The sequence below is a fragment of the Strigops habroptila genome, chromosome 8 (assembly GCF_004027225.2).
Source record: "Strigops habroptila isolate Jane chromosome 8, bStrHab1.2.pri, whole genome shotgun sequence".
Taxonomy (NCBI): Eukaryota; Metazoa; Chordata; class Aves; order Psittaciformes; family Psittacidae; genus Strigops; species Strigops habroptila.
In genome coordinates this window covers 40,618,836-40,642,100 of record NC_044284.2, presented here as the reverse complement: position 1 = coordinate 40,642,100, position 23,265 = coordinate 40,618,836, and the positions used below count along the sequence as shown (strand labels likewise).

The 23,265-nt window shown below is 53.0% G+C and overlaps 1 protein-coding gene across 1 annotated transcript; it reads left to right on the top strand.

Moving 5' to 3' along the window:
* The first annotated feature begins 750 nt into the window (after positions 1-750).
* LOC115612076 (protein transport protein Sec16B-like) lies at positions 751-20,798 on the top strand. The gene is made up of 26 exons (XM_030495903.1): positions 751-767; positions 1,790-2,060; positions 3,141-3,247; positions 3,799-3,904; positions 4,021-4,135; positions 4,890-5,031; positions 5,369-5,526; positions 6,091-6,152; positions 7,393-7,528; positions 8,059-8,286; positions 8,866-8,963; positions 9,644-9,725; positions 9,843-9,960; positions 10,560-10,671; positions 10,899-11,004; positions 11,519-11,659; positions 14,485-14,598; positions 15,314-15,386; positions 17,581-17,829; positions 18,407-18,477; positions 18,829-18,975; positions 19,159-19,266; positions 19,978-20,059; positions 20,155-20,252; positions 20,353-20,421; positions 20,693-20,798. The coding sequence occupies exons 2-26, from the start codon at positions 1,813-1,815 to the stop codon at positions 20,759-20,761; spliced, it is 3,039 nt and encodes a 1,012-aa protein (XP_030351763.1). The 5' UTR covers positions 751-767; positions 1,790-1,812; the 3' UTR covers positions 20,762-20,798.
* The last annotated feature ends 2,467 nt before the right edge of the window (positions 20,799-23,265 follow it).

Sequence of the window (23,265 nt, the reverse complement as noted above, 5' to 3'; positions counted from 1 at the left end):
CAGGTCATCCAATGTTCCTCTGTGCTGCCCTCGGGCTGAAATCTGGCTGCTCACACTCAGCAAATGGGGCTTTGGGGGTTAGGAAACCATGCGTGCTTTCCCTGGAGAAGGGGGAGAAGATGGCATATCGCTAGGCTGCTAGATGGAAGATGCTGGCTCTCGTATCTAGCTTTTACTGCAGCTTTCTGTTGCCATTTGACATAATTTACTCCTTTTTTTTGTTTTCAAGATGCCTGGGGAATTTGGAAGAGGGTATCCAGGCAGGAATCCCTGGTTGCTTATAGACTGAGTCCATTATTATTGCACTATAAAGACCTGGATGAGGCATTGCTGGGGTGGGCTCCAGCTCCATCCTTCCTGCATTCTGCCACAGGCAGCAGCCAGTGGGACAGATGTTATTTACTTTAGCTGTGGCTGAGTCTGGATTAAACCAACAACTCAGCCATCAGGCTTTATTACTATTTAGGAAGTGTGAGGATATATAAAGGAGGATACTTATGGCATTAGAAAGCACACAGGAGAAATATGTGGGTGTTTTTGTGCTCGGGGGGCTGTGTGCTCCATCTCCTGGGTGAGAGCAGACAAGGTGATGGGTAGGGTGACCCTCAGGGATACAAACAGCTGTGCAAATGTCCCCGGGAGCAGGGCCAGCGGGTCGGTGTGTGCTGGAGGAGCGGAGGCTGCCCTTTGCCCGTGGCCCATGTGGCAGTGGACTTTGGCAGCAGCGTATGGGGAGCAGAAGGAGGGCCCCGGCGGCCTCCGAGCAGGTGTGTGTGGCTGCTGTGGGGGGTGCACAGCAGTGGGAACCCCTAGCTGGAAATTAGGGGGGCTCTCGTTGGGACTGAAATGATGGGTGCCAGGATGCTTGTGCCCGGGGGGTGTTTAAAGCAAGGATTTAACTCTGGTCTCACCTAGAAAGGGTAAGCACTGAGGTGCCTCTGTTCAGACCCAAGTATCTTCCTCAGAGCTGAAATCACCCAAGTACCTTAAACTTTGAGTGTGATGGGGTGACAAGTGGTTCAGACAGCATCTGCCTGTGTTGGGGAGGTTTGTGTTCCGATTTTGCAAGAGGACATGTTGGGGCTTGAGGGTGGCATCCTTCCCTGGTAGCTGGGACTTCACCTGTGTGTTGCCGTGGGCTGTCCTTAGGGTTTCCTCTTTTGCATGGGACCATTATAAGTGAATCTGGTGTCTGCTTGTACTGCTATATTCTTGCTGGAGCTGAAAAGCAGGAGAAAACCCCTGTTTCCACCCCACCTCATAGCTCATGTGAACAAAGCTCCATTTCTCCCTGCCTCTTTCGCTGCTTATTTATGTGAGGATAACTCTCCCTGCCTGGCTCGTAGCTTTGCCAATATCCCTTTCCCTTCCACATACAGCGTTGGGGTTTCACCGCCTTGTCACAGAGGTAGAGGTGATTTCTCACCTGCTTAGGAAGGCTGTGAGCGTGGTGCTTTGCAGGGCTGGCTGGAGGTGCATGAGGGTGCTACCTCTTGCTCTGGCAACAACTGGATGCCTCTTGCTTTAAAAAAAGGACCATTTCATCCTGGTGTTTTGAGGGGAGCTTCAAGTTCAGGCAGATGTGGAGATCGCTTTTCCTTGCCTCTGGGAATTTTGGGAAGGATGCTGGGTTTCCAGCAGGCTTCCAGAAGCAGAGCAGGTGGCGAGCTTCATGAGGGGCCCTAACAGGGAGGTGAAAAGCTGCTGATCAACTGCACTGTGACTTCATTGCTTGCAGACCGCTAAAGCCATTTTGGACCTAACCTCCGCTTCCACCCCAAAACTGGAGAGGATCCCGCTGGCAAGCTTGTGATGGACCCCCAGGCCCCTGCCCAGCCGCCCCAGCCCTGGCAGAGGCAGGCAGCCCGGGGAGCATGGGGAGATGTGCTCCGTGGCCCCCCGCTTCAGCCCAGGCGGGGGGGCCTCCGCGCAGGGCCCCCACCTCGGCCCGGCTCCTGGGATGAGGGTCACCCCCCTGGCCACTCGCCCCGCAGGGACGCCGGCAGGCTCAGCAGGGCCGAGCACTATGAAAGCAGCTACCCCAGCAGGCCGTACTCCAGGTGAGAGCTGCACAACTTGGTGATGCTTGTGCTGAGCCCCCTTCCTGTTGTAAACCTTCTTACAATGAGATCTGACCATTTCACCGCTGCAGTCTGGGGGCTTGTGACATGGGTCCTGCCCTTGGAACTGCACGGGCGAAATGGCGAGCAGCCTTGGGGAGGCAGTGCGTGACTAAGTGGTGTCCGGCTATTAAGTAGCTGGTGACTTCTGTATTTCAGGCTGCATAGCAGTTGCAGCTCTGATTTCTTCCTACAGCTGTGACTTCTGTGGTTGCAGTTTTACAGGCTTCATCTCAGTCCCGAGGTGCATTTTTCTTGAAGGTTTGATTAAATAAATTTCTTTTTTACAAAGCACAAGGTGAACAATAAAAATATAAATGGTATATAGGAGCTAAAGGGAGCTTGCAAGCTCAGCTGCTGAAACAGCGGAGGATGGAAGGATAAAATGCGGGCTAGACGATGCTCTCAGAGCTGAGAAATGGCTTTGAGTGCTCCAGCAAATTTGGGGTGATTTGCCTGAGTTATTGCCCTCAGCGAGTTATGGTGTAGATATGCGGGTGTTTGCGCTGAGGTTGTATAATGCTCACACTGGGAAGAGGGGTGTTGCATGGGGCTCACCAAATCATTGTCAGTTGTGAAAGGCCTAAGGTATGCGAGTGCTGGGTGGGTGGTTTGGGCTGGGCTCCAGTGCAGAGAGAGTCCCGCTGAGCTCTGCGATGAACATGGCAGCTCTGGAGCTTGACGGAGAAGGTGCTTTTGGGGGAATCTCTCCTAAAGTATGGGTGAGAGCTGATCCCCATGACAAGTCCACACCACTGAGCTGAAAGTGGGCATCATGTGAAACTGCAGTGCACAGCTTTGTTATAGAGCACCTTCTGCTGCTCCTTACAGATGCGATGCCGGACCAGTTTCTGGCACTGCTGCTGAGCAGGACACATGGACAGGGGACCTGGCTTTATTTGCATCACATTTTCTGCCTCTAAAAGTCTATCTGGGGCTTAGTTCTAATCCTAAATAGGGTCTAGAACCTGCAGTGGTGCCCCTTCTGTCTCAGATAAAGTATGCTGTGTTGTGTTTCAGGCAAGGATATGAAGACCCCCACTGGCAGTATCCAGCAGCCAGCTACAGGGATGACTACATCTACCAAAGCTACCAGTGGCAGCCAGTGGCCTGGCAGGATGACAGAGGTAGGGGCTTATCCTTTGGGTCTGCAGATGGAGGCAGCTTGTTGCAGGAGAAGAGGCTTTTCTCCAGGATGGGTGGTTCTTCTGGGGCTTGTACATCTCCTAGGCTTTCCTCTGCCTACACTGCTGCACCATTGGTGCTGTTCTCCCCATGCAGCACTGCCTTCAGCTTGCATTTTGAAAATGTGAGCAGGAACCAGGTGCACTCAAGGGAATATTTGATCCTGATCTCCATGGCTAAAACCCTGTGCCATTCCTGGTTCCAGGCTGAACTCAGTGCTGGGGGTGCTTTGTGATCATGGTGTCTAGGGCCCCATTTTCACTCTTTCTGGAGTTCCTGGGCTGAAGAAAAGGGGTAGGAGGAAAGAGAAAAGGACATCAGTGCTGCGTTGGCAAATGCGTACAAGGCCTTATCATACCTCCAATGTGTCGGGCTAATTTGGAAGCAAATGGGATGTGCATGGCAAATTGCCTGACTCATTACTTTTCTTTCGCAACTTCATTACGGCTTGCAGCTCTAGATGGGCAACGCTAAATCTTGCTTCCCTCTCTAGACCTGAGACAGGGAGAGCCTTACAGCAAGAGCACCAATTACCAGGACCAGCACTACTATAAAGGTTACCACCCCAACCTGGCCACAACCTCCCCGGGGCCAGACAGGTAAGGGTGGGCAGTCCTGGCATCCCCTGGCACAACAGTCTGCTGCAAAATTATCAGGTCTGTGAGTGGTCACAAAACCTCTGACCTTTAGGGTGTCTCCTTTTGCCTGCCTGCAGGAAGGAGACCTACAACTCCTATGAGGAGAGCTACACCCTGGCTGCCAGGAAGGAGAGGGCAGGGGGAGAAACCCACAGCGGTGACGTGGGGGGTGCTGGTGGCCAGCCCCAAGAGGTAACCTCAAAATGGATAGGGATGGATGACAAAATGCTTGGGGATCTCCCAGAGATTTTTGGGAGCAATCCACACGTCCCTCCTTCAGCTGGGAAAGAGGCTGAGGAGAAAAGGGCCGCTTTACTGTGTTGCACTCATTGCCTAATAATCTCTAGGGATTATTATTGTGGGTTATATTAGTAATTGTGAACTCTCTGTCTGCTGGGCTGTCGTTCCCCCAGGCATGGTGCTGTACACTGCTCCTGCACAGGTCCAAGAGCAGGACTGAAATCCAGGCTTGGTGGGATGCTTTTCTGCATCCTTCCTAGGTAGCTCTAAGCTGTGTGTCATTGTTGGCTCTGTCCACCAAGTCCTGCTCCATCACACTTGTGTCCTGATCACTGTTTTGCCAAGAGTAAATTAAGAGACCAAATCAAAGCTGCTCTGGTTTTGCTCCTGGGCAATGCTTTGTGAGTTCCCAAGCCCCATCTGCTGGCTGTGTTGAGGAGTCTGTGCTAGGGCTAGGAAAGCTGTTGGGCTAGATTGATGGCTCATGTCAATTACTATAAAAGCCAGTGGGTATGATCAGGGAATGTGCTATGATGAACCTAAGATGCTCAAGAGTGTGAACTGCTCAGATAGGATCTGGCTGTGTTAGCTTCTCCCACTGGGCACTTCCATGGAGCAGCAGGGCCTGTCCCATTGCCCGAGGAGCAGAAAAGCAGCGGTGTCCCTAGTTTCTCAGCCAGGTTTGTGTTTTCTCCCTTCCTCGCAGCCACCAGGCCAGCCCAGCCTGCTCCTGCAGTACCGCGAGTCAGGGCTCAGCTCCAGCGGCTATGAGCTCAGCCAGTACATCCGTGATGGTGCTGACCACTATGACCCTGCTCTTCCAGGGACCTGGGGCCTGGCACAGGCAGGTGAGGTGTGATGTGGCCCTGGCCCCCTCTGACAAGGGGGGAGCAAGAAAATATATGGCTGCCATTAGGCAACTTGGTCTTGTCCTGGAGGATGTTGTGCAGGCACAATGCATGACTTGGGGGCTGCAGGGTGGGTCCATTGTCCAGTGGCACTGCTATGGTAGGTGCAGGAGCTGTCACACATGCCTCCTGCTCTAGAGACAGTTCTTGCGTGGGGGGAGTCAGTGGAGGGTCACTTAACTTGGAGGACTAGGTTGGGACCTGGTTACGTCCTCCATAAAGGAGGTGGTGTGGGGTCAGGGTGACGGGGCTTACAGTGGCCTGTGTGTCATTGCAGGGAGGCCTTTGATGTCCACCCCGGCCCCAGCAGTACCCCTCAAGTTCTCGCTGCCACACACGGTGGTGTGCTTTGGAGCCGGAGGCCAGCTGGTGCTGGTGTGTCCCCACCACCCTGCCAAGGGGCAGCTAGCTCTCGTCGAGCTACACAGCCTGGAGGTATGTCACATCCTGGCACCCCAAACTGTCCTCGGTCCCCTTGCTAAAGTGACTCCATTCACCCTGAGGGATGCAAACACTCTTCCTCACCCAAACAGCCTCCTTAGCAGCCTTCTCATCCCCTGCAGCCGTCTTTTCTTGAGCCCACATGGACATCCTGCATTGTGTCAGCCTGTGCCTGAGCATTGCTTTCAGCCTTTGGGTCCTGCATCCTGCTCTTTGAGTTCTGTAACCCTCGTCATCTGTGACCTGTTCACAGTGAGGTACAGATGTGGCCCATACCTCTTTGAAGGATAATTCTATTCACCTTTCTGAGGTGCTTCAGTACAGAGGCCGTATCCATCCCCTCGGTCTCCTGTTTTGCAGGCATTTTTTCCTGGAACTTAGCACTGGGGTCCATGTGATGGTTTAGGGTCTATGCTCTGGGGGTTACCTTAACACAGCACAGAGAATGGGTTCACTAGTGCTGTTGAATCTTTGGCCCAGGCATTGACTTTCAGCTAGCCCAGCTGTGGCTGGTCTGATTGCTGGAGTCCAGCTGCTGAATTTGCTCTTGTTTTTTAGGTAGTCCTTCATGGCACAAAAGAGCTGGAGGAGCTACAGGCCTTCCCGGGGCCCCTGGCCAGGTATGCTGCATAGGCAGGTCCAGAAGCAGTGGCCTCCAGGCTGTGCTGGCATGGCAGCACCCCTCCTTTGTGAGGATACATGAGCTCAAAGCAGGCTTTAAGGTCCCCATGGTTCCAAGATACCTGCAAAGGCCAAGTCTAGGTTCAGATTGGGAGCCCAGCCTCTTTGCTGTGACGTAGGTTGGTTTGGACTGTGGGAGATGGAGGTGTTTTTGAATATTCAGAGAGTGTGGGCTTAGTGTGGTTTGTATGTCTGACCTTATTTTGTACTCATGTCCCAGAAAACTGATTTTTGAAAGATTTCTTTGGATGTCTAAAGCTCTGGGTCAACCTGTGATTTAGTTTTCCCTAAGGTTTTTGTCCCCCCAAGGCTGTTGAGCACAGCAAGGTCAGATCCAGTATGCATCTTCATCCAGTGTGAGCCTGGGGATGAGTCATGGTGTGTTGCATCAGGTTGTCTCTGTACTGCACTGGTTACACCAGTGTGTCTTCTGGCCGCTCAACCAAAGCAGGGAGAGAAAAGAAGTGTGCAGAAGGAGAAAACCCATTTTCTGAGCAAAAGAGCTGCTTATGCCCAGAAGCTGAGTACAAGACCTGGAGGTTACCATTTGTGCCAAAGGGGATTTGGGGAAGCTCTATATGATATGTTGGTGTGATTGAGTCAGGATCAGCATCTCAATCCCCAGTCCCTCTCCCTTGGCTGAGACACAGTCTCAGCCACCCTTTCTTTCCAATGGTCTGATTATTTCATTGTAAGAGAGCAGTTCTGCCTGGCTTGCACATAGCTTAAAGGTTTCTACTTCTGTTTCATACCCAAAGGGCTTATGTGGTCACAAGCGTGTCTTTCTCTCTACGCTACGCCTGTTAAATAAAAGATAACTGCCTGTATACGTGCCTACTCATGCAGTCTGGGGCATCCATGGCTGTAACAGCAGCACAGCAAAGCAAAACTGAGGTTCTTTGCAGATGGATGGATGAAAATATTAGGAGGGCAGAGAGGGGTTTTGAGATGCACTCTGTATCCCTGAAACAGAAATCTACAGAGTCATAATAATTATAACATTTAAGCATTTTTGAGCTTGGTGTGGCCAATCCGGTATGTAATCATTGGCACTGGAGATCTCCATCTGTCACTTTGAATCTTTGTCATCCCCATTAGTGGACGTGGGGACATGTTGAGTCTGATGTCCTAGATTGCTATGCCTTACGTTTCCTTTGATGCCTCTCTTTGCTGCTGTAGGGAAGATCTGCACAAGGTGGATGTGATGACATTTTGCCAGCAGAAGATAGCCACAAGCTGTGATCTCTCAACACAGAGAGGCAGAGATTCGTCTCTTCTCTGGAAACTCCTGGTCCTTCTCTGCCGGCAGAATGGGGTAGGTGTCTGGTGGAAAGGGCTGACTTTTTTTGATCTTAGAAGTGAGACAAGTTATGTGCCCCTTAGGTGCCTCTTCATCCAGTGGTTGTTTTCACGGGGAATGTACCTTAAAATCATCCCATTCCCATAGTACTATCAATCAGCTTGATACTGCCTGGATATTTGGAGCAAACCCTTCTCTGTGATTGCTTTTCATCCTTGTGAACTACAAACAACCCAATGCTATAGCAGCTGTGAAAGGGACTGGTGCTACCTTGATTGAGGAGCCAGTGCTTATGCTTGAAAGGGGATTATTCCCTTAAACCAATGAAACCCACCCAATCTAATCTGTGGCTTCAGGGTGAATCCTTTGAAGGTCCTGCTAGTTGTGCTGAATCTTTTGCCCTCCAAAACTGTGTGCTGGTGGCCAGGGCTGGTCTTGTTGGGGAGATGTGCTCAAATGAGGGTACAAATGTAAGGGTGTCAGACTGGAAGTGCCATCAGCCTTTGCTAATGGGGAAGCCTCGCTCCTCCCCTTCCCTTTTGCAGTCCATGGTGGGCTCAGACACAGCTGAGTTGCTGATGCAAGACTGCAGGCGCCAGAAGTACAAGAAGCAAAACCCTGCAGCAAAACTGATCGGCCAGACAGATGACGAGTGGATGTCACGCCAGACGGGGACACTGGACCTCATCACAGGGGATGTCCCGCCCATTGTGGAGACACAGGCACAGATAGTGGAGAAGTTTACCAAGCTTCTCTACTATGGCAGGAAGAAAGTAAGTGGTGAGTGGGATCCAGGACACAAGGCTTTTTATTTTTTTCTTGGTCTCTTTGGCCTCTTCCCTTTAAAGGGAAGACTGGTCAAGAGGTGCCTTGTGGTTGTGGGATCAACCCTTCGAGTTGTGCTTGTACAACAAGGCTTATGTCAGTGATTTCCCTACCATTGGGAATTGGGATGAGGCCTCAAATGAAGACAAGATGCAGGGGGTTTTATGAGCACTGTGGATTTAGTTTGCAGCTATGTGATCTCAAGGGATACCAAAAGCCACAGGGAGAAAGGGTGGTTGGATGCAGAGAAGGTTGCGTGCCCAGGCTGGGATCCTACAGTGATGGTGTTGAGAGTTAACAGGCAGCACAGACCTGGAAATCCAGTTAAGACAATATTTCTATGAAGGTCCCAGTTCTTGTTGTGGTAGAAAAATAAAGGGGCTTTGTGAACACAGAAGAGTGTTTTGGAGGGTATTAGTTAAAGCCAGAGGAGTTATTGGAACTCTTCTCTGAGATGGGTGAGCAGCAGAAGGCGGCAGGGGAGCAGAGTTAGTGCAATCGCTTTCTCTTTTCCACCTTGTCTGCAGGATGCTCTGGTCTGGGCCATGAGAAACCATCTCTGGGGCCATGCCCTCTTCCTCTCCAGCAAGATGGACCCTCGGACCTACAGCTGGGTGCTCTCCGGGTAAGTTGGAGAAGCTAAAGCAAGGTACAATGCTCTGTGACTGGCTTTGCCAAACCTGTTATCCCTTTGGGTGCCTTTAGCCTCAGTGCACTGAAGGAAAAAAAAGCACTGATTTCAGTTAATCCTTTCAGAGGGGGCAAAGTGGGGGTAGCGTATCCATTCTGATGGTCTTCCTGATACATGGGAGAAACCAAATGAGCGCTGGAAAGCAGAAGGAAAGCCATTTCCTGGAGATGTAGGGTGGGTTTGTTCTAAGTCTTTGGCTTTGCCCTTGCTGCTCTAGCAAAAACCATTGGGTTAGGGAGAGCTGAGCCATCTTCACTGTGATCCAGCCTAGTCTGAGCTGTTCATCCCACTTGCATGAATGTTTTCTGCTGGAATTAATGTACTTAGTCTGGATCAGGTTGATCCCTTCTGGGAGAGTTAAGCAGACATTTTCTCTCTTGTGCAAACCGAATCCTTTTAAGGAGCTTTTATCCAGTGTTGTCCCGGAGACTTGCCTGCTCTGGAGGTAATGCAGATAATCAGCTTGGTGGGCTGATGATCCTTTTCGCCTTCTCCAGGAAGCCCCTCAGGACACTGCTTTCCTGGGGCATTTGGGACTTGCCCTTGGAGGTGAATGAGGGTTTGTGGTCCCAGCACAGCAGCCCTATCTCTGCTGTCCTGCTGTCTCCTCACAGGTTCACCAGCACACTGGTCACCAATGACCCCCTGCAGACCCTCTTCCAGCTCATGTCAGGAAGAATGCCTCAGGCAGCACTGGTCTGTGAGCAAAAGGCTGGCCCCAGCCTGTGTACCCCTGTGCTGTCACCTGCCTGTGACATCTGCCTTGTGGTGACCATCTTTGCTCACCCTTGCTCTCCTCTTTTCTCCCTCCAGTGCTGTGGAGATGCCACATGGGGAGACTGGAGGCCTCACCTGGCTGTACTGTTGTCCAACAAGGTTGGTGACATGGAGGTGAACCACCGAGCCATTGTCACCATGGGAGACACTTTGGGTGAGCCGAGTCTGTTGTGAGCAGTTATATTCCTGCTGTCTTGTAATAGTGGGTGGACACCTGCAGCGTTGCTGTGCATGTCCACGCTGGCATGGATGTGCGTTGATGCCCACATGAGGTGTCACATGCCTGAGCAGTAACAGGGGTGAGATGTTGGTGGATCCCTCACTGCCCTTTGTGCTGGCAGAGAAGTCAGACTCAGGCACATCCATTAGCTGCTCTTTTGGAGATGACTGGAATGGCTGGACCCTGGGAGGGCATATGTAACTGCAGGGACTAAGATGTGCTCTTGGTGGTGGGAACTCTCAAGGATTTCATGCCAATAGTGACACCCTACAGAGTTGAAGCTGGAGCTGGTCCCTGGTCGGGCTCCCCTGGTTCTACCACTGAACTGAAACCCCTCCTAGGCACAGAAAGCAGCAATTGGGGAATACAGATGAAAAACAGGGAGAAGGGAGGAATCCAGGTTTGCCTGGACAGGGAAGAAAAGTGGGGTGGTTGGGTTTGGGTTTTCAGTGAGCTTGGGGGCCTCCAAAGCAATGCTGACTCACACGGTGACCTCTCAGAACTAAGTATTTGCCTTTTTTCCTCCCATCCAGCTGGCAAGGGATCAGTTGAAGCAGCTCATTTCTGCTACCTGATGGCAGATATCCCCTTTGGTTACTTCGGAGTGAAGGCAGAACGCATGGTTCTGCTGGGCAGCAGCCACCGGTGAGTGAGCCCAGGAGGCAGTGCTTTCACCAGAATGACATGTCCTTCCTTACTCCCATCCCCGCGATCTCACTTTTATGCATGTTTGTCGGTTTTACTGCTCTTAATGTGAACTTTGCTCTGGGCTTCTCCAGCTGCAGGATGGCACAAATGGTGAATTGGTTTGTGGGGCTGTCTGGGGAGAAAGCTCTGCTCCTGCTTGCTGAACCTGCCCCTCTCCTCCGCAGGCAGGGGTTTGCCCAGTTTGCCAGGACAGAGGCCATCCAGCGGATGGAAATCTTTGAGTACTGCCAGTGGCTACGGCAGCCTGAATCCTTCCTGCTCCCCTTCCAGGTAGTGGAGATTTACAAATACAACCGGTGAAGCAGCTCAGGCCTGCCCCAAAACATGCATCCATCCCTCTGAAGCCAGGGATTCAGGATGCTTTTCAAGCCTTGTCTCCTTGCTGGTGCCCTGTCCAAGGGGTTCCTCCAGAATTTGGGTCATGGTGTGTTTAATCAGTGCTTGCTCAGGTCTGGATGCTTTCTTGCTCTCTGGGGTAATGGATAGAATTTTCATGTTGCAAGTAAGTCTGCTGCTGTCTTGGGCGCTGCACAGACTGGGTAAGTAAATGAAGACGGTGGGCTGGTGTCTTCTCCCCACTGCCCATTTGCTGGCTCTGGGCTGGCCTTGCGACAGTGGTGTGGTTTGGGGATGAGTGGAGGTGTCCTCAAGTTGCAGATGACCTCTGGGTGATGAGAACTGTGATGCTGAGTCATGCTGGGATGATGTGCCATGGCAAAGGGGGCCCATGCCTGTGAGCGTCTCCTTGCCCCCACCTATGTCTGCTCTGTTTCCCTCTCCCAAGGTGTACAAGCTCCTCTATGCCTCTCGCTTGGCTGACTATGGGCTCCCAGCCCAGGCCCTGCAATACTGTGAGCAGATTGCCACCATGCTCCTGGGCCAGGATCCGGCCAGCCATCCTGTCCTGGCCCAGCAAGTGATGAAGGTGAGTCTTGTACCCCTATGCATTCTTAGCAGGATATGATACCCATTCAGGACCTAGTGTAGTGGGAATCGTCCTTGGAGTTTCCCAGGGTTGGGGGTGCTTGGCTGACCAGCCCCCCAGGTTTGCTATGTACTGAATGCAGCAAACCCAACACCTCCATGGGGTCTCTAATACCTATGGATCTAGGGTAGAAACAAAGGAATTGTGTTGACTGCCAAGTAGGAGCAGAGTTATTTGGAACCAAAGGAGGTTTTGTACTCTGGAGAGGCTTTTTGAACTTTTAAGTGGCACAGACTTGAGAAGCTGAAGTGTGAGTGCTTCATATTTCCCCTCCAGCATCATCCCACAATTCCATTTACCTGCCAGGGGCTCTTTTGGGGTGACAGTGAATAGAAGCATGTCCCAACTTGTAGCACTGAGCCCAGCTCTTCCGCTTCATGAGCAGGGTGCTAGGGCAGGGAGGGGTGAAACAAAGTGTCCCAGTTCCCCCTGGGCATGTTGGGCTCTCGGGAGAGCAGGTCTGTGCCTACTCCATGTGCATCACCAGGGCAGTGCTGAGGCTGCTTGAAGCCTTCCTCTGTCAGGAAGGGGACAAAAGCTGTGGTGCTGTGAGATGAGGGGCAGCAAGGATGCCCTTCTGAAGCAGGTGCTGCAGAAATTGCCCAAAGCTTGGCTCGCATAGCCCCCCCCCCTTATCACTGAAACCTATTTACTAACAGCCTCTCAGATCTGCTGTTCTGCTGGGGATAATGCTTCTCCTGGGAGAAAACACTTTCATCTGAAAAACTAGTGCATTCATAGATGCTCTTGTCTTTGATGTTTTAGACTGTGTTACAAATTATGATACACATTAGTGTTTGATTAAGACTTCCCCTCTTTTGAAGCTGGGGACGATATACAACCAGGTGCTGGTTCATTAATATTGGATCAAAGTGCACATTAGCTTTTGGATTAAACATTCCCCCCGTTTAGGAGTAATCATGCTTATAATTTCCTCTTTCCTGCAATTGATTTAGGATGAATGCATGTGTGTTTCCAAAGGGATGGGACAGTGGATCTCTAGGTAGTGCAAGCTCCTGGCTGAGTGCTGGGTTACTCTGTTTTTTTGTGGCCAGTCTCTGCCTCAGGCTGGGCTCTGACTGTGTGGGTCAGGTCTTGCTGTAACCTCTTGGAATTGGGAAGTGTTTTGTGCTGGTTTGGACATTGTTTTTAAAAACTTTGGGAATAGGATCATGTGGCCACCTTAAAGCATAGAAGGTAAATGAGTGTGAGGGAGCTTGACAAACACCAAAGAAATGGGTTGATACCAGTAAGAGAAAATTCAGTAAAGAGTCAGATGAAGAGCAGTACTTTGAGTGTCATTTCCCTTCATCCAGCTGTCTTAAACTGGACCCTTACCTAAGCAATTTTTCCAGACCGGGATTTAGCTCTGCATGGAGCCCTCTGTTTCACCCTGGGCTGGTGGGATGGGTCACCCTAGAAGAGCTTCTTGCTGCATTGATGATAGCTGCTGGAGCCCCATGTCATTGAAATGGCTGAAGCCACGGCAGCACAGGCCCCCCTCTTGGAGGAGAAATTAGACATGCAGCAGCAATACTGCAGAGAGGAACCTGGGGGAGATAGTGGAGCATGAAAAAAGTACTGAACAGCAACGTAACAGGATGCTGTTGCAAAAAAAGAAAAAAAAGCCAATGTTATAATGTTCTGGGCTATGAGAATAAGAATGGCATGTGTGAGACAATGATGTGATAATCCCCCTGTGCTCAGGTCTCAGGGCTCTTGGCTGGGCACAGTGGCCCAGCTTGAATGCTACACTTGGAGACAGGGCCAAATTGGAGCAAGTGTGGAAGAGGAGAGCAGGGGCGGTAAGAGACTGAGGGGAAAATGACCTCTGAAGAGGCCATGAGGTTATTTTTTCTAGGCAAGATTTTCTAGGCAAGATCTGCTGGGGGAGGATGGGGAATGTGATGACAGCCCTCTGGCACGCAGAAGGCTGTTTTTCAGGGGGTGGTGCCTGACTGTCCCCACAGCTTCTAGGGGAGCAGGAATAGAGAGGCTTAATTTGCAGCAGGGAAGATTTCACTAGGATATTAAGAAAAACACTCTTTATCTCTAAGGATGTGTTAAGCACCAGGACAGTCCTGGGAGGCTGTGAAATCTTCCCCTTGGAGATTTGCAAGTGCAAATCAGGCAAACACGGGCACGCAGGATTTTCTCGTGCGTTGGCAGATGGATGAGGTGTCTCCTGTCCCTGCATTTGTGTTTTCTGTGTGGTTACTAGTGATGGTAATATTTGCTGCAAAGCCGGGCGAGGAAACAGCCAGGCGAGCCCTTGCTGAAACCTTACCAGCTCCCACCCATGCTCACAGGATAGGCAAGGGGCTGATGCAGAGCCCTGGGAGCTGGTCTGTTTCCAAGGGTCATGGTGGGGTATCCCGCAAACCTGCCTGTGGCCCAGGCTGGCTGTCAGGGGGCTGAAAGGTGCTTCTTTTCCTTGGAGTAGAGAAGGATGGTAATAGTTACCTGCCTCTGTGATGTGCTGTGAAGAGCATCTTTGACATTGGCATTCTGACATCTTTGTGGAGGTGTCTGAGGTAGCCCTGCTGGGAGGCTCATCTGCTACAGCACCTCTCTGTAGCAATGCAGGAGAGGGAATAAATCTTGCACAAGAGGCTAGTGTTTTACCCCCATATTTTGAAGTGTTGCTCTGGTGCTGTTTTCCCCTGGGCCTGTGTGTCCAACCATGTGCAATTGCTGCAAGGGTTGGTCTCTTCCCTGTGGAGCTGAAATGTGTCATGAGTGTCATTGCCCTCCTGGTTCTGCAGCTGGCCGAGCGGCTGAAGCTTTGTGACCCTCTGCTGCTGGAGATGCCAGAGCAGGATCAGATGCTGGAGCCTGACTGGCTGATACAGCTCCGAGACTGTTGCCGGGAGTGGGAGGTAAGGAGGAGCGGGGATGCTGTGGTGCAGCCACTCTGTGTTATGGTTTGTCTGCAGGAGCATCCTCCTCCTTAGCCCTGAATCAAGGGGGTGGGTATGGAAGTTTGAAGTCTGTTGTCCGGGTGCCTTTCTGCTTGGCTTGTGAGCTCAAAGATGTGGTGTCTGCTGAGGGACCTGCACCTTCAGCAGGACCAGGGGGTTGCAGCTCCTAAGGATGTGAGCAGTGAGGGCTGCAGAGCTTTGCATGAGGCAAAGCACACCTTTTTCTTGGCTCAGGAATGGCATCTGGGTGGTGGGTGAATAGTGAGCTGCTCTTGCCGTAAGGATGTTGCAGATGACACTGGTGGGGCATCACCTTGCAGACACATGCTCTTGGGACCCTTAACCATGGTCTGGTCCTTGCATTAATGCTCTTCATTCAGATTTCTTGTCTGCTTTTGGTTTTGTGTCCTTTTCTGGCTGAAGTTTCCATCCCGCCAGCTCTCAGCAGGGCAGTGGTGCTGCAGCCCCTTTCACTTGCTGGGAAAGAGCTGTGGCCATGCTGATATGGGTCTCACCTGTAATCTGGGGTCCTGCAGCCCAGAGGGGGTCGTAAACCCCAGACTCACAAGCATCATGCTTTCCTTTACATCCACTTTGTGGTTTCCTTAGTCTTTGTCCTGTGCCATCCCTTTTTCCATCTGTTTTATCATGTTTTCCCTCTGACTTCTTGCAGATGGAAGATGACCTCCCACCAGAGGTGCCACCTACTCAGTCAGGGCTCTCCTGTGCTGCTGCAATGATAGCAGGTAAAGAAAATGAAGCAGCAAGTTGCAATCACCACAGTATGCTTCTCTGCATGTGCAGTTGTGCTGCCATGGGCTGGGGAGCAGCTCCCTGGACCATTTCTTAGCAGCTACTCCTTCCTTCTTGCATCCCCTCAGGACTCCAAATTTTGCTCCTGCCTGGATGCATCCTTCCAGTGTGGGGCTGCCAGGGATGGGCTGCAAATGGAGGGGTTGATGCTTGTGCCCTCTATACGAAGTCTGAGTAATTGGGCATAATTACTGCAGCTTCAGGAGACCCTGCTGGTGCTGTGAGAGGAGAAGGGGGCCTAGGGTGGGCAGCTGAATGGAGCATGTGCCTGCTGGCTAAGCCTCGGGGGAGGCAGCCTTGTTCCCAGGCAGTCCTCTGAGGGTGCAAATTGAAGCTGAACTAAGGGGATTTCACACTTGCAGAGTGAAAGATTTGGGAAGGAGCTCGTCCTTCTGTGTGCTGAGCTGCAGGATGCATGTTGGTGAAGCCTCAGCATTTCCCCTTCCCTTTTTATCCCTTTGCCTTGCCTTTTGGTTGACCCCAAGAGTCCACTCCAGTCACAGTCCACCCAGAGGGTCAAGAGACATCAAGATCAAGGACATGAGCTTCCCCTGGGTGACTGTCAAGCGAAGGGCTGGAGAGCTTTCCTTTCCTAGCTGGGCAGGCAGCACATCCATGGGGATGTCCTATCAAGGAGAAGTTCAGGGGCTGGTGACCCATTGGTGTTGCTTCACAGTCACTTCTTATCAGCAGGATGCCCCAGCACAGCCCCACTGCTCCTCACTGCTGCTCAGATACAGCTTTCTGCCAGGAACACTGGCACTGATGGGTGGAGAAGAAAGGCAGTTGCAGACAGGATAAAACAGGGCAAATTCCTCCAAGCCATTTCTTCCTATCAGCTTTCCCTGCTGCTGCCAAATTCCTCTTCAAAGAGCTCTCCCAGGCAGTAAAAAGGATCATCAATCCTGATTGCCTTCTGCTGCTATCAAGGGCTGAGGCTATGATCATCCTTCCCTGGAGAAAAGGCACAGCTATGATGGGATGGCTTCTCTGAGGAACTAGATCTGCTCTATGTGGTCTCTGCAGCTTGCTTTCCCAATGCTTGGTACTTTTGTTCATTGAGAAGGCCATCCAGAGTCACCATCTGAGGGTCGTGCATGCACAGAAAGCTGTCTTGGTACTGAATTCATCCATCTTGGAAAGACAAAGTCCAAATCAAGGTGCCAAGCTGGGATCTATGTGGCCACAGTAACCTTCCCCTCCACCTTTACAGCCCGGATTGGCCTCCAACTTTCTCTGGCTGAGCTTGCCAGGTAGTGCAGAGGTGAGCATCCATCCTCCTCCCTGTGGATCTCGAGCATCTCCAGGCTGTGAGGGAGCAGCTCACGGATGTGAAGCCAATCCTGAGTAGGCTGGAGGCAATGACGGCAGGCAAAGCAAAGGGTTTTGTTAGCACCACATCCAACAGGTGCCATAGTCTGTCTCCAGGCTCAGACCTACGGGATCTTGGTCCTGCCTGGCCACGTTCCATGGTGATAGACGAGAAACTTTCCAGTGCCCAGCATGTTTCAGGCTGGAGGCAGCAGAGCTGGAATGAGCAGGACACAAACCTGGGACTGACAGCAGTGTGCTGCCTGCGCTGTGACTAACACCAGGCAGAGTAATGTGCGTGTTAAATAAAACAAGCCCCGCTTGCTCAACCTACCTTTCAAACAAAAAAACCCAACCAACTCAACTCTGAATAAATCTGCCCAAAGCAAGGAACGCATACGTGGATGCTCCTGTGGAGCAGGAATGAAGGCTTCCTGCTGAATTTTCTTTTCTGCTTGGGGTGTGCAGCAGGAGTGGAAGAAACGGCTGGAGGCTCCTTTGAAGTGCTGGCACATGCTGCTTGTGCTTAGTTTCTTTGCTTCCGTAACATTCCCCTTCTAAGTTCATTTGCAACCTCAGGCACGTTCCCAGGAGGTCGCCCTTCCCTTCCCCAAACCCTGCCTTTCACAGCCCACCTTCCTCGAAGCCTCTGAAGGGTCCCTGCTGCTGTGTTGTGCCCTACCTCATCCCTCACCTGTGTGTGGCCCCTGGAGTCCCTCCTCACCCTTGGCTCCCACTGATGTATAACGGGAAGGGGAAGATTTCTGTCCAATGGCCCAATGAAATGATAAATTCTGGAGTAAACATTTTTTGCAGATGAAGAGCCTGGCCATGAGCTTCCCCAGAGTGAAGGCTACCAGCATGACCAGTACCAGCCTGTGCCACCCCAGGGACCCAGCTCCCAAGAGGATGTGTCCCTCTGCCCTTTGGCACCTGTTCAGGACACAGCATCACCACTGCTCGGCACTGGGCAAGAGCTGCAGCCCCCAGCACTTGGCTCAGGGACAGCCACCCCTCTGGGAGGGGTTTTTGCTGAGCCCCCTCCACCGGCGCTGCTGCCAGCAGGTAAGTGCTCTAGTCTTGTTTCTCTGTAAAACTGCCTGCCCCAGCTAGCAGTAGGGGTATGGGGGGTCCCTCGGGGAAGCGTGATCCCCTATGGCATGCGTGTTATTTCAGCTGCTGCTCCCTGCTAGCACTGCCTTCACACAGCACCTCATTTCCCTCCAACCTTGTCCTAGATGGGGAGCCATGCTTGCCCTGGTGCTGCGCATGCAAACCAAGTCCAGCACTGCTGGCCACCCTGGGCAGGTGGGTCTTCATTTTTAGGACATCTTGCCCAAAGCAGCAAGGGAGGACAGCTGTGGGTTGGTGGCAGGGCTGCTGCTTTTCTGCTGGATGGAAAACCAGCTTCACATCCAGCAGCACAAGCCAGGTTTGAGATGCACTGGTGCAGCCTTGTGACTTCCTCCCTGGGGCTGACAGGGACCAGAATGGCCTTTTACATCTCTTGGGTGGGGGGAGCATCTTGGCCGTGCAGCCTTGCTCTAGGGTGGGATGATACCAGCACTGAAAATGCCTCTGATAGACATGGCAGGAGCTCTTCTGGCCAAACCCCGACTGTGACCTTCCCTCTGTTCCACAGGAGAAGCTGGGGAGCCCTGGGCTGCCCCGCTGTCCCCTGAGGGGGTGCAGCCATCCCTCCCAGCAGAGCAGGTGAGTCAGAGGAGTCAGGGAGCTGATCCCACTGGGAGCCCTGCGGGGATCTGGGACTTGCTGGCTCATCCTTCCACTCAACTCACACAGAAACTCCCCATCATGGTGCCAGCTGTGTTGTCTTGGGTGCCCTGATGGGTTAGAGTAGCCCCCTCTCCAGCCTCCTACCTCTGGGTCTGCCTGCTGCACCCTGCTATGGGTGCTCCTTCTCCCCAGCTGCTGTGTAAGGGATGCGGAGGTCCCCAGAGATGCTGTCTAAGCCTGGCATGGTGGAATCTTGGCAGCACTCTGATCGTGCTTTGGGGTGGCTCCTCTGGGAACACCACATGGCAGCTGCATCTCTGATGCCAGGAGGGGTTAAAGGCAAGGGCTCGGACATTCTCGGAGAGCTCCGCTGTCTCCTTGGAAGATGACAGCCGGCCTTCCTCAGAGAGCATGGCTGAGGATACTTCTGAAGAGCTGGCATCATCAGAGGCAGTGAAGCTGGATGAGGACAAGGTGAGCATGCTGGAGCTGATGTGAAGCCTTGTGCTCTGAGCTTGTCTGTTTCTGATGCTTGTTGGGCTTGTCCTGCCCCTGGTAGAATGGTGCCCACTTCTGGCAGGTATCTGGGTGGCCATGGCATCCTCCCCTTCTCATCCATTTCCCCTGTTTTCCTTTGTGACTACCGCCATTTCCCAGAACTCTGGATTCAGGTGGTTTGGTTGGTTTCGGTCAAAGCCCACCAAGGAAACCTCTCCGAAAGCTGTGTCTGAGACTCCCCCAGGCTCCCCAACACTGGAACTGCAGGTAGGAGACAAAAGGCTGTCCAGTCCCTGAGTAACAGGGTACAGCCATGAGGACAGGTGACAAGGCTCCGCCATTACTGACTTCGTCCTTGTGCGGGTGGCTGGGCTGTGCCATTGCACAGCTCTTCATGGCCATAGCTGCTCTATGCGGGAACAGAGCAGGGCCAGGAGCCCTTTTAGCCTGGAAGTCAATCCTTGATTAATAATAACTGTAAATTTATAAAAACTCTTTGATCCGGGAGGCCCTCTGAGCACTTGGCAAACTCTGGAGATTGCTTGCCCTCCACTGGAGCAGAAAGCAGCAGCTGCTGAGGCTTGGGCAGGTTTTAGGAGCTGAAGGGAAGGAAAATCTCTTTAATTGGAAGCACAGCAGAGAGGGGGAAGCAGACATGCATGGTTATTCCAGTCCTGGCTGAGTCCTCAGAGTGACGTCCCTGACTGCAGTCCCAGAGCAGAAAATTTTGGGATATTCTTCCAAAACTAGCAGGAAATGAGGAACAGAGGGTGGCCCAGGGACACTGGTGTCTCCTTGCACTCTACACACGCGTGGTGTCCAGCCTCCTGCCTAATTTTCACCTCTCCAAGTAGTTTAGGTTATGACAGGAACCCCATCCTGCTGAGTGGTACCCCAAAAGTGTGGTGTGGTATCTGGTGCAGAAGTCTTCTCAACATGCAAGGAGCTTCTGCTCTAAATGGGTGGATGTGGTTTCAGGAACAGACATCGCCATTCCCACCCGATACCCCTCTTGCAGCTTGGACGACCCCTTTGGCTCAGCCTCCCTCCAGAAACCCTGGTAAAGGCCACATGGGTTGCCTTGCCCCTCTCCCTGTCAGCCTTTTAGAAGCTGCTCTTCTTAATTTTAAGGATTGTTGCTGTTGCATGCCCCAGGAGGGTCGCAAGGTGAAAATGCTTTTGCTGTTCCTCTGCTGTCCATTGAGATTAAAGGCTCATGGGGTGTGAATGGTGGGGAGTCAGCAGGAGAGCAGGCAAGGAGAAGAAAGAGGTATTTGTGTGTGCTGGGGGAGCCCAGCACACACAAATGTCCTTGGGGTGGCTGTTAATTTTCTTTCCATTCACCCTTTCCAGACTGGGTTCCATGAACATCCACCACCAGTGAGGACAGTCCCCCTGTTCAACCCTCTCCAGGTCTCCCAGGTGAGAGCATCCTTCTGAGGTGTTGCTGGGTAGGGTTGAGGGTGACTCCTGGCTTTTTGGATGATGCAGATTACAAGCAGTCTGCAATGGGACGGGGGATGAAGGGGGGACCAGCCCTGCGTATAAAAGTTTGATTTATAAGACAGTGAACAGTGGGAGGACAGTGACAGGGGGTGTGTGATGGAGGAGGGAAATGAGGGGTGATGCTGAGGACAGCAGCTCCATGTTTTCGGGTACACCCCTCCCTTACACCATATCTCTTTCTTCCCAGATCATTACTGCCTCTCGACCCGCCCAACCCAGGCTGCTTTCCCAGTGGCGCTACCCCAACCCACTGTGAGGCAGAAATCAACAGCAGTGACCATTCTGAACCAAAATGGTGTTTGTGATTATTTTTGAAGGGGGTCTTGGCTGGGCACAGTGGCCCAGCTTGAATGCTACACTTGGAGACAGGGCCAAATTGGGGCAAGTGTGGAAGAGGAGAGCAGGGGCGGTAAGAGACTGAGGGGAAAATGACCTCTGAAGAGGCCATGAGGTTATTTTTTCTAGGCAAGATTTTCTAGGCAAGATCTGCTGGGGAGGATGGGGAATGTGATGACAGCCCTCTGGCACGCAGAAGGCTGTTTTTCAGGGGGTGGTGCCTGACTGTCCCCACAGCTTCTAGGGGAGCAGGAATAGAGAGGCTTAATTTGCAGCAGGGAAGATTTCACTAGGATATTAAGAAAAACACTCTTTATCTCTAAGGATGTGTTAAGCACCAGGACAGTCCTGGGAGGCTGTGAAATCTTCCCCTTGGAGATATGCAAGCGCAAATCAGGCAAACACGGGCACGCAGGATTTTCTCGTGCGTTGGCAGATGGATGAGGTGTCTCCTGTCCCTGCATTTGTGTTTTCTGTGTGGTTACTAGTGATGGTAATATTTGCTGCAAAGCCGGGCGAGGAAACAGCCAGGTGAGCCCCTGCTGAAACCTTACCAGCTCCCACCCATGCTCACAGGATAGGCAAGGGGCTGATGCAGAGCCCTGGGAGCTGGTCTGTTTCCAAGGGTCATGGTGGGGTATCCCGCAAACCTGCCTGTGGCCCAGGCTGGCTGTCAGGGGGCTGAAAGGTGCCCTTGGAGTAGAGAAGGATGGTAATAGTTACCTGCCTCTGTGATGTGCTGTGAAGAGCATCTTTGACATTGGCATTCTGACATCTTTGTGGAGGTGTGTGAGGTAGCGGGAGGCTCTCTGCGTTGCATGGGGTGAGCCAGCTCCTCTCTGTAGCAATGGAGGAGAGGGAATAAATCTCGCGCAATGTCTTCTGGGTTGTTTGCCTAGCCTCTGCCATCAGTTTTGTGTGTGCTGGGTGGGTTAAAGTTAATGTTAACGGGGTCAGAAAAGGGTGTCCGGGGGAGAGTAGTCTGAATTGGGTTGTAGGGCGATGCCCCACCTCACCCATTGGACTCAGCAATCGCCGGCCGTGAGTCTGTTTCAAAGCACCGCGGGGCCATGAGCATCCGCCGGGGGTGCCTTGAGGGGGGAGAACCCGCCCCGGACCCTGCTCGGCTTCTCCTGCCCAGGCCGGCTCTCGCGGCGCCCCCCCTTTCTGGTGGCTCACCCGCCCGTCGCGGGCGGGGCTCTGCTAGAGCCGCTGGCGGCCCTTCCCTCAGACCTTCCCCGAGGCGGGGCCGGAGTGACGCGCACCCAGTGCGTGGCCTCGGCGGTGAGCTTCCCCCGGACGCAACAACCCACCCCGCCGTAGCTATATATACACCCGCGGCTGCCTCCGCTTCCAGGTCAGGGTGAGCATAGCGGTACCCAGCGCGCACCGCGCCGCATGCTAATGTGCACCCGTCCCTTCGTCGGAGGAGGAGCCGGGGATGTCCTCCGTGCCGCGGCCGAAAGACGCCGCAGGGAGCGGGGACAGGGCCCACCTGTGACAGGCGATGGGGCTGGGGCCCTCCTTGTGATAACGGGTGGGGCCGAGACCTGCTTGCAGCAGGCTGTGAGGCCGGGCCCCCTCGTGATGGGCTGTGGGGCCAAGACCTGCCTGTGACAGTGTGAGGCTGGGGCCCGCTTGTGACCGGCTGCGGGGCCAAGACCTGCATGTGACCGGCTGCGGGGCCAAGACCTGCTTGTGACAGGCTGTGGGGCTAGGGCCCCATCGTGACAGGCTCGGAGGCTAAGGCCTGTTTGTAGCAGACTGCAGGGCCAGAGCCCACTCGTCATGGGCTGTGTGGCCAAGACCCGCTCACAGCAGCCTGTGGGCCCAGGGCCAGGCTGCCCTTGGCAGGCCCGGAGAGGTGCTGTGAGCACCGGGGCAGTGTGCGAGCATGCGGGTGACTGACTTTAAAATGCTTCCAGAAGCATGAGCATCCCTAGTGCTGGGGCTGTTTGCTTTTTAACAAAGACTGTTGAGGGCGATGCAAAGTCAGGGCTTCTGACTGAGCAGACACTGCAAACACACCCTGAGCGCGGCTCACCAGGCTCTCCCTCCTTCCAGGGCTGCTTGCCTCTGGTTTGGCTTGCAGGGCTGCACAGGTGGAAACGACTGGCCAAGGCTGGGATGCTGCGCTGGGTGAGTCTGGCTGATTGCAGCACACAATTCCAGCAGGTTTCCTGGGGTTGGAGCTGCTAGTCCTGGGATGCTTCTGCCTCTCTGGTGTGGGTAGAAGGACCCCCCGGCTGCGATGGGGCTGTGGCACTGCTGGATGTCCTCACAGCTCTGTGTGCTGTAGCCCTCTGCCTGTAAACCTTTATGTCCCTTAGTCCCAGCTGCAGGACGATTTGGGCAGCAGTGCTTGTGGGGCAACCTGTGGGGGTGAATATGTTGCTATCTTGGTTTTGTAGGGGCTTTTTGCTG

Bases quoted from the DNA above. Each gene is read 5' to 3' on its own strand.
- LOC115612076 (XM_030495903.1), top strand. From the start codon at position 1,813: ATGGACCCCCAGGCCCCTGCCCAGCCGCCCCAGCCCTGGCAGAGGCAG. The intron at 5,527-6,090 runs GTATGTCACATC...CTTGTTTTTTAG, and splicing joins TCGAGCTACACAGCCTGGAG to GTAGTCCTTCATGGCACAAA. The intron at 7,529-8,058 runs GTAGGTGTCTGG...TCCCTTTTGCAG, and splicing joins TTCTCTGCCGGCAGAATGGG to TCCATGGTGGGCTCAGACAC.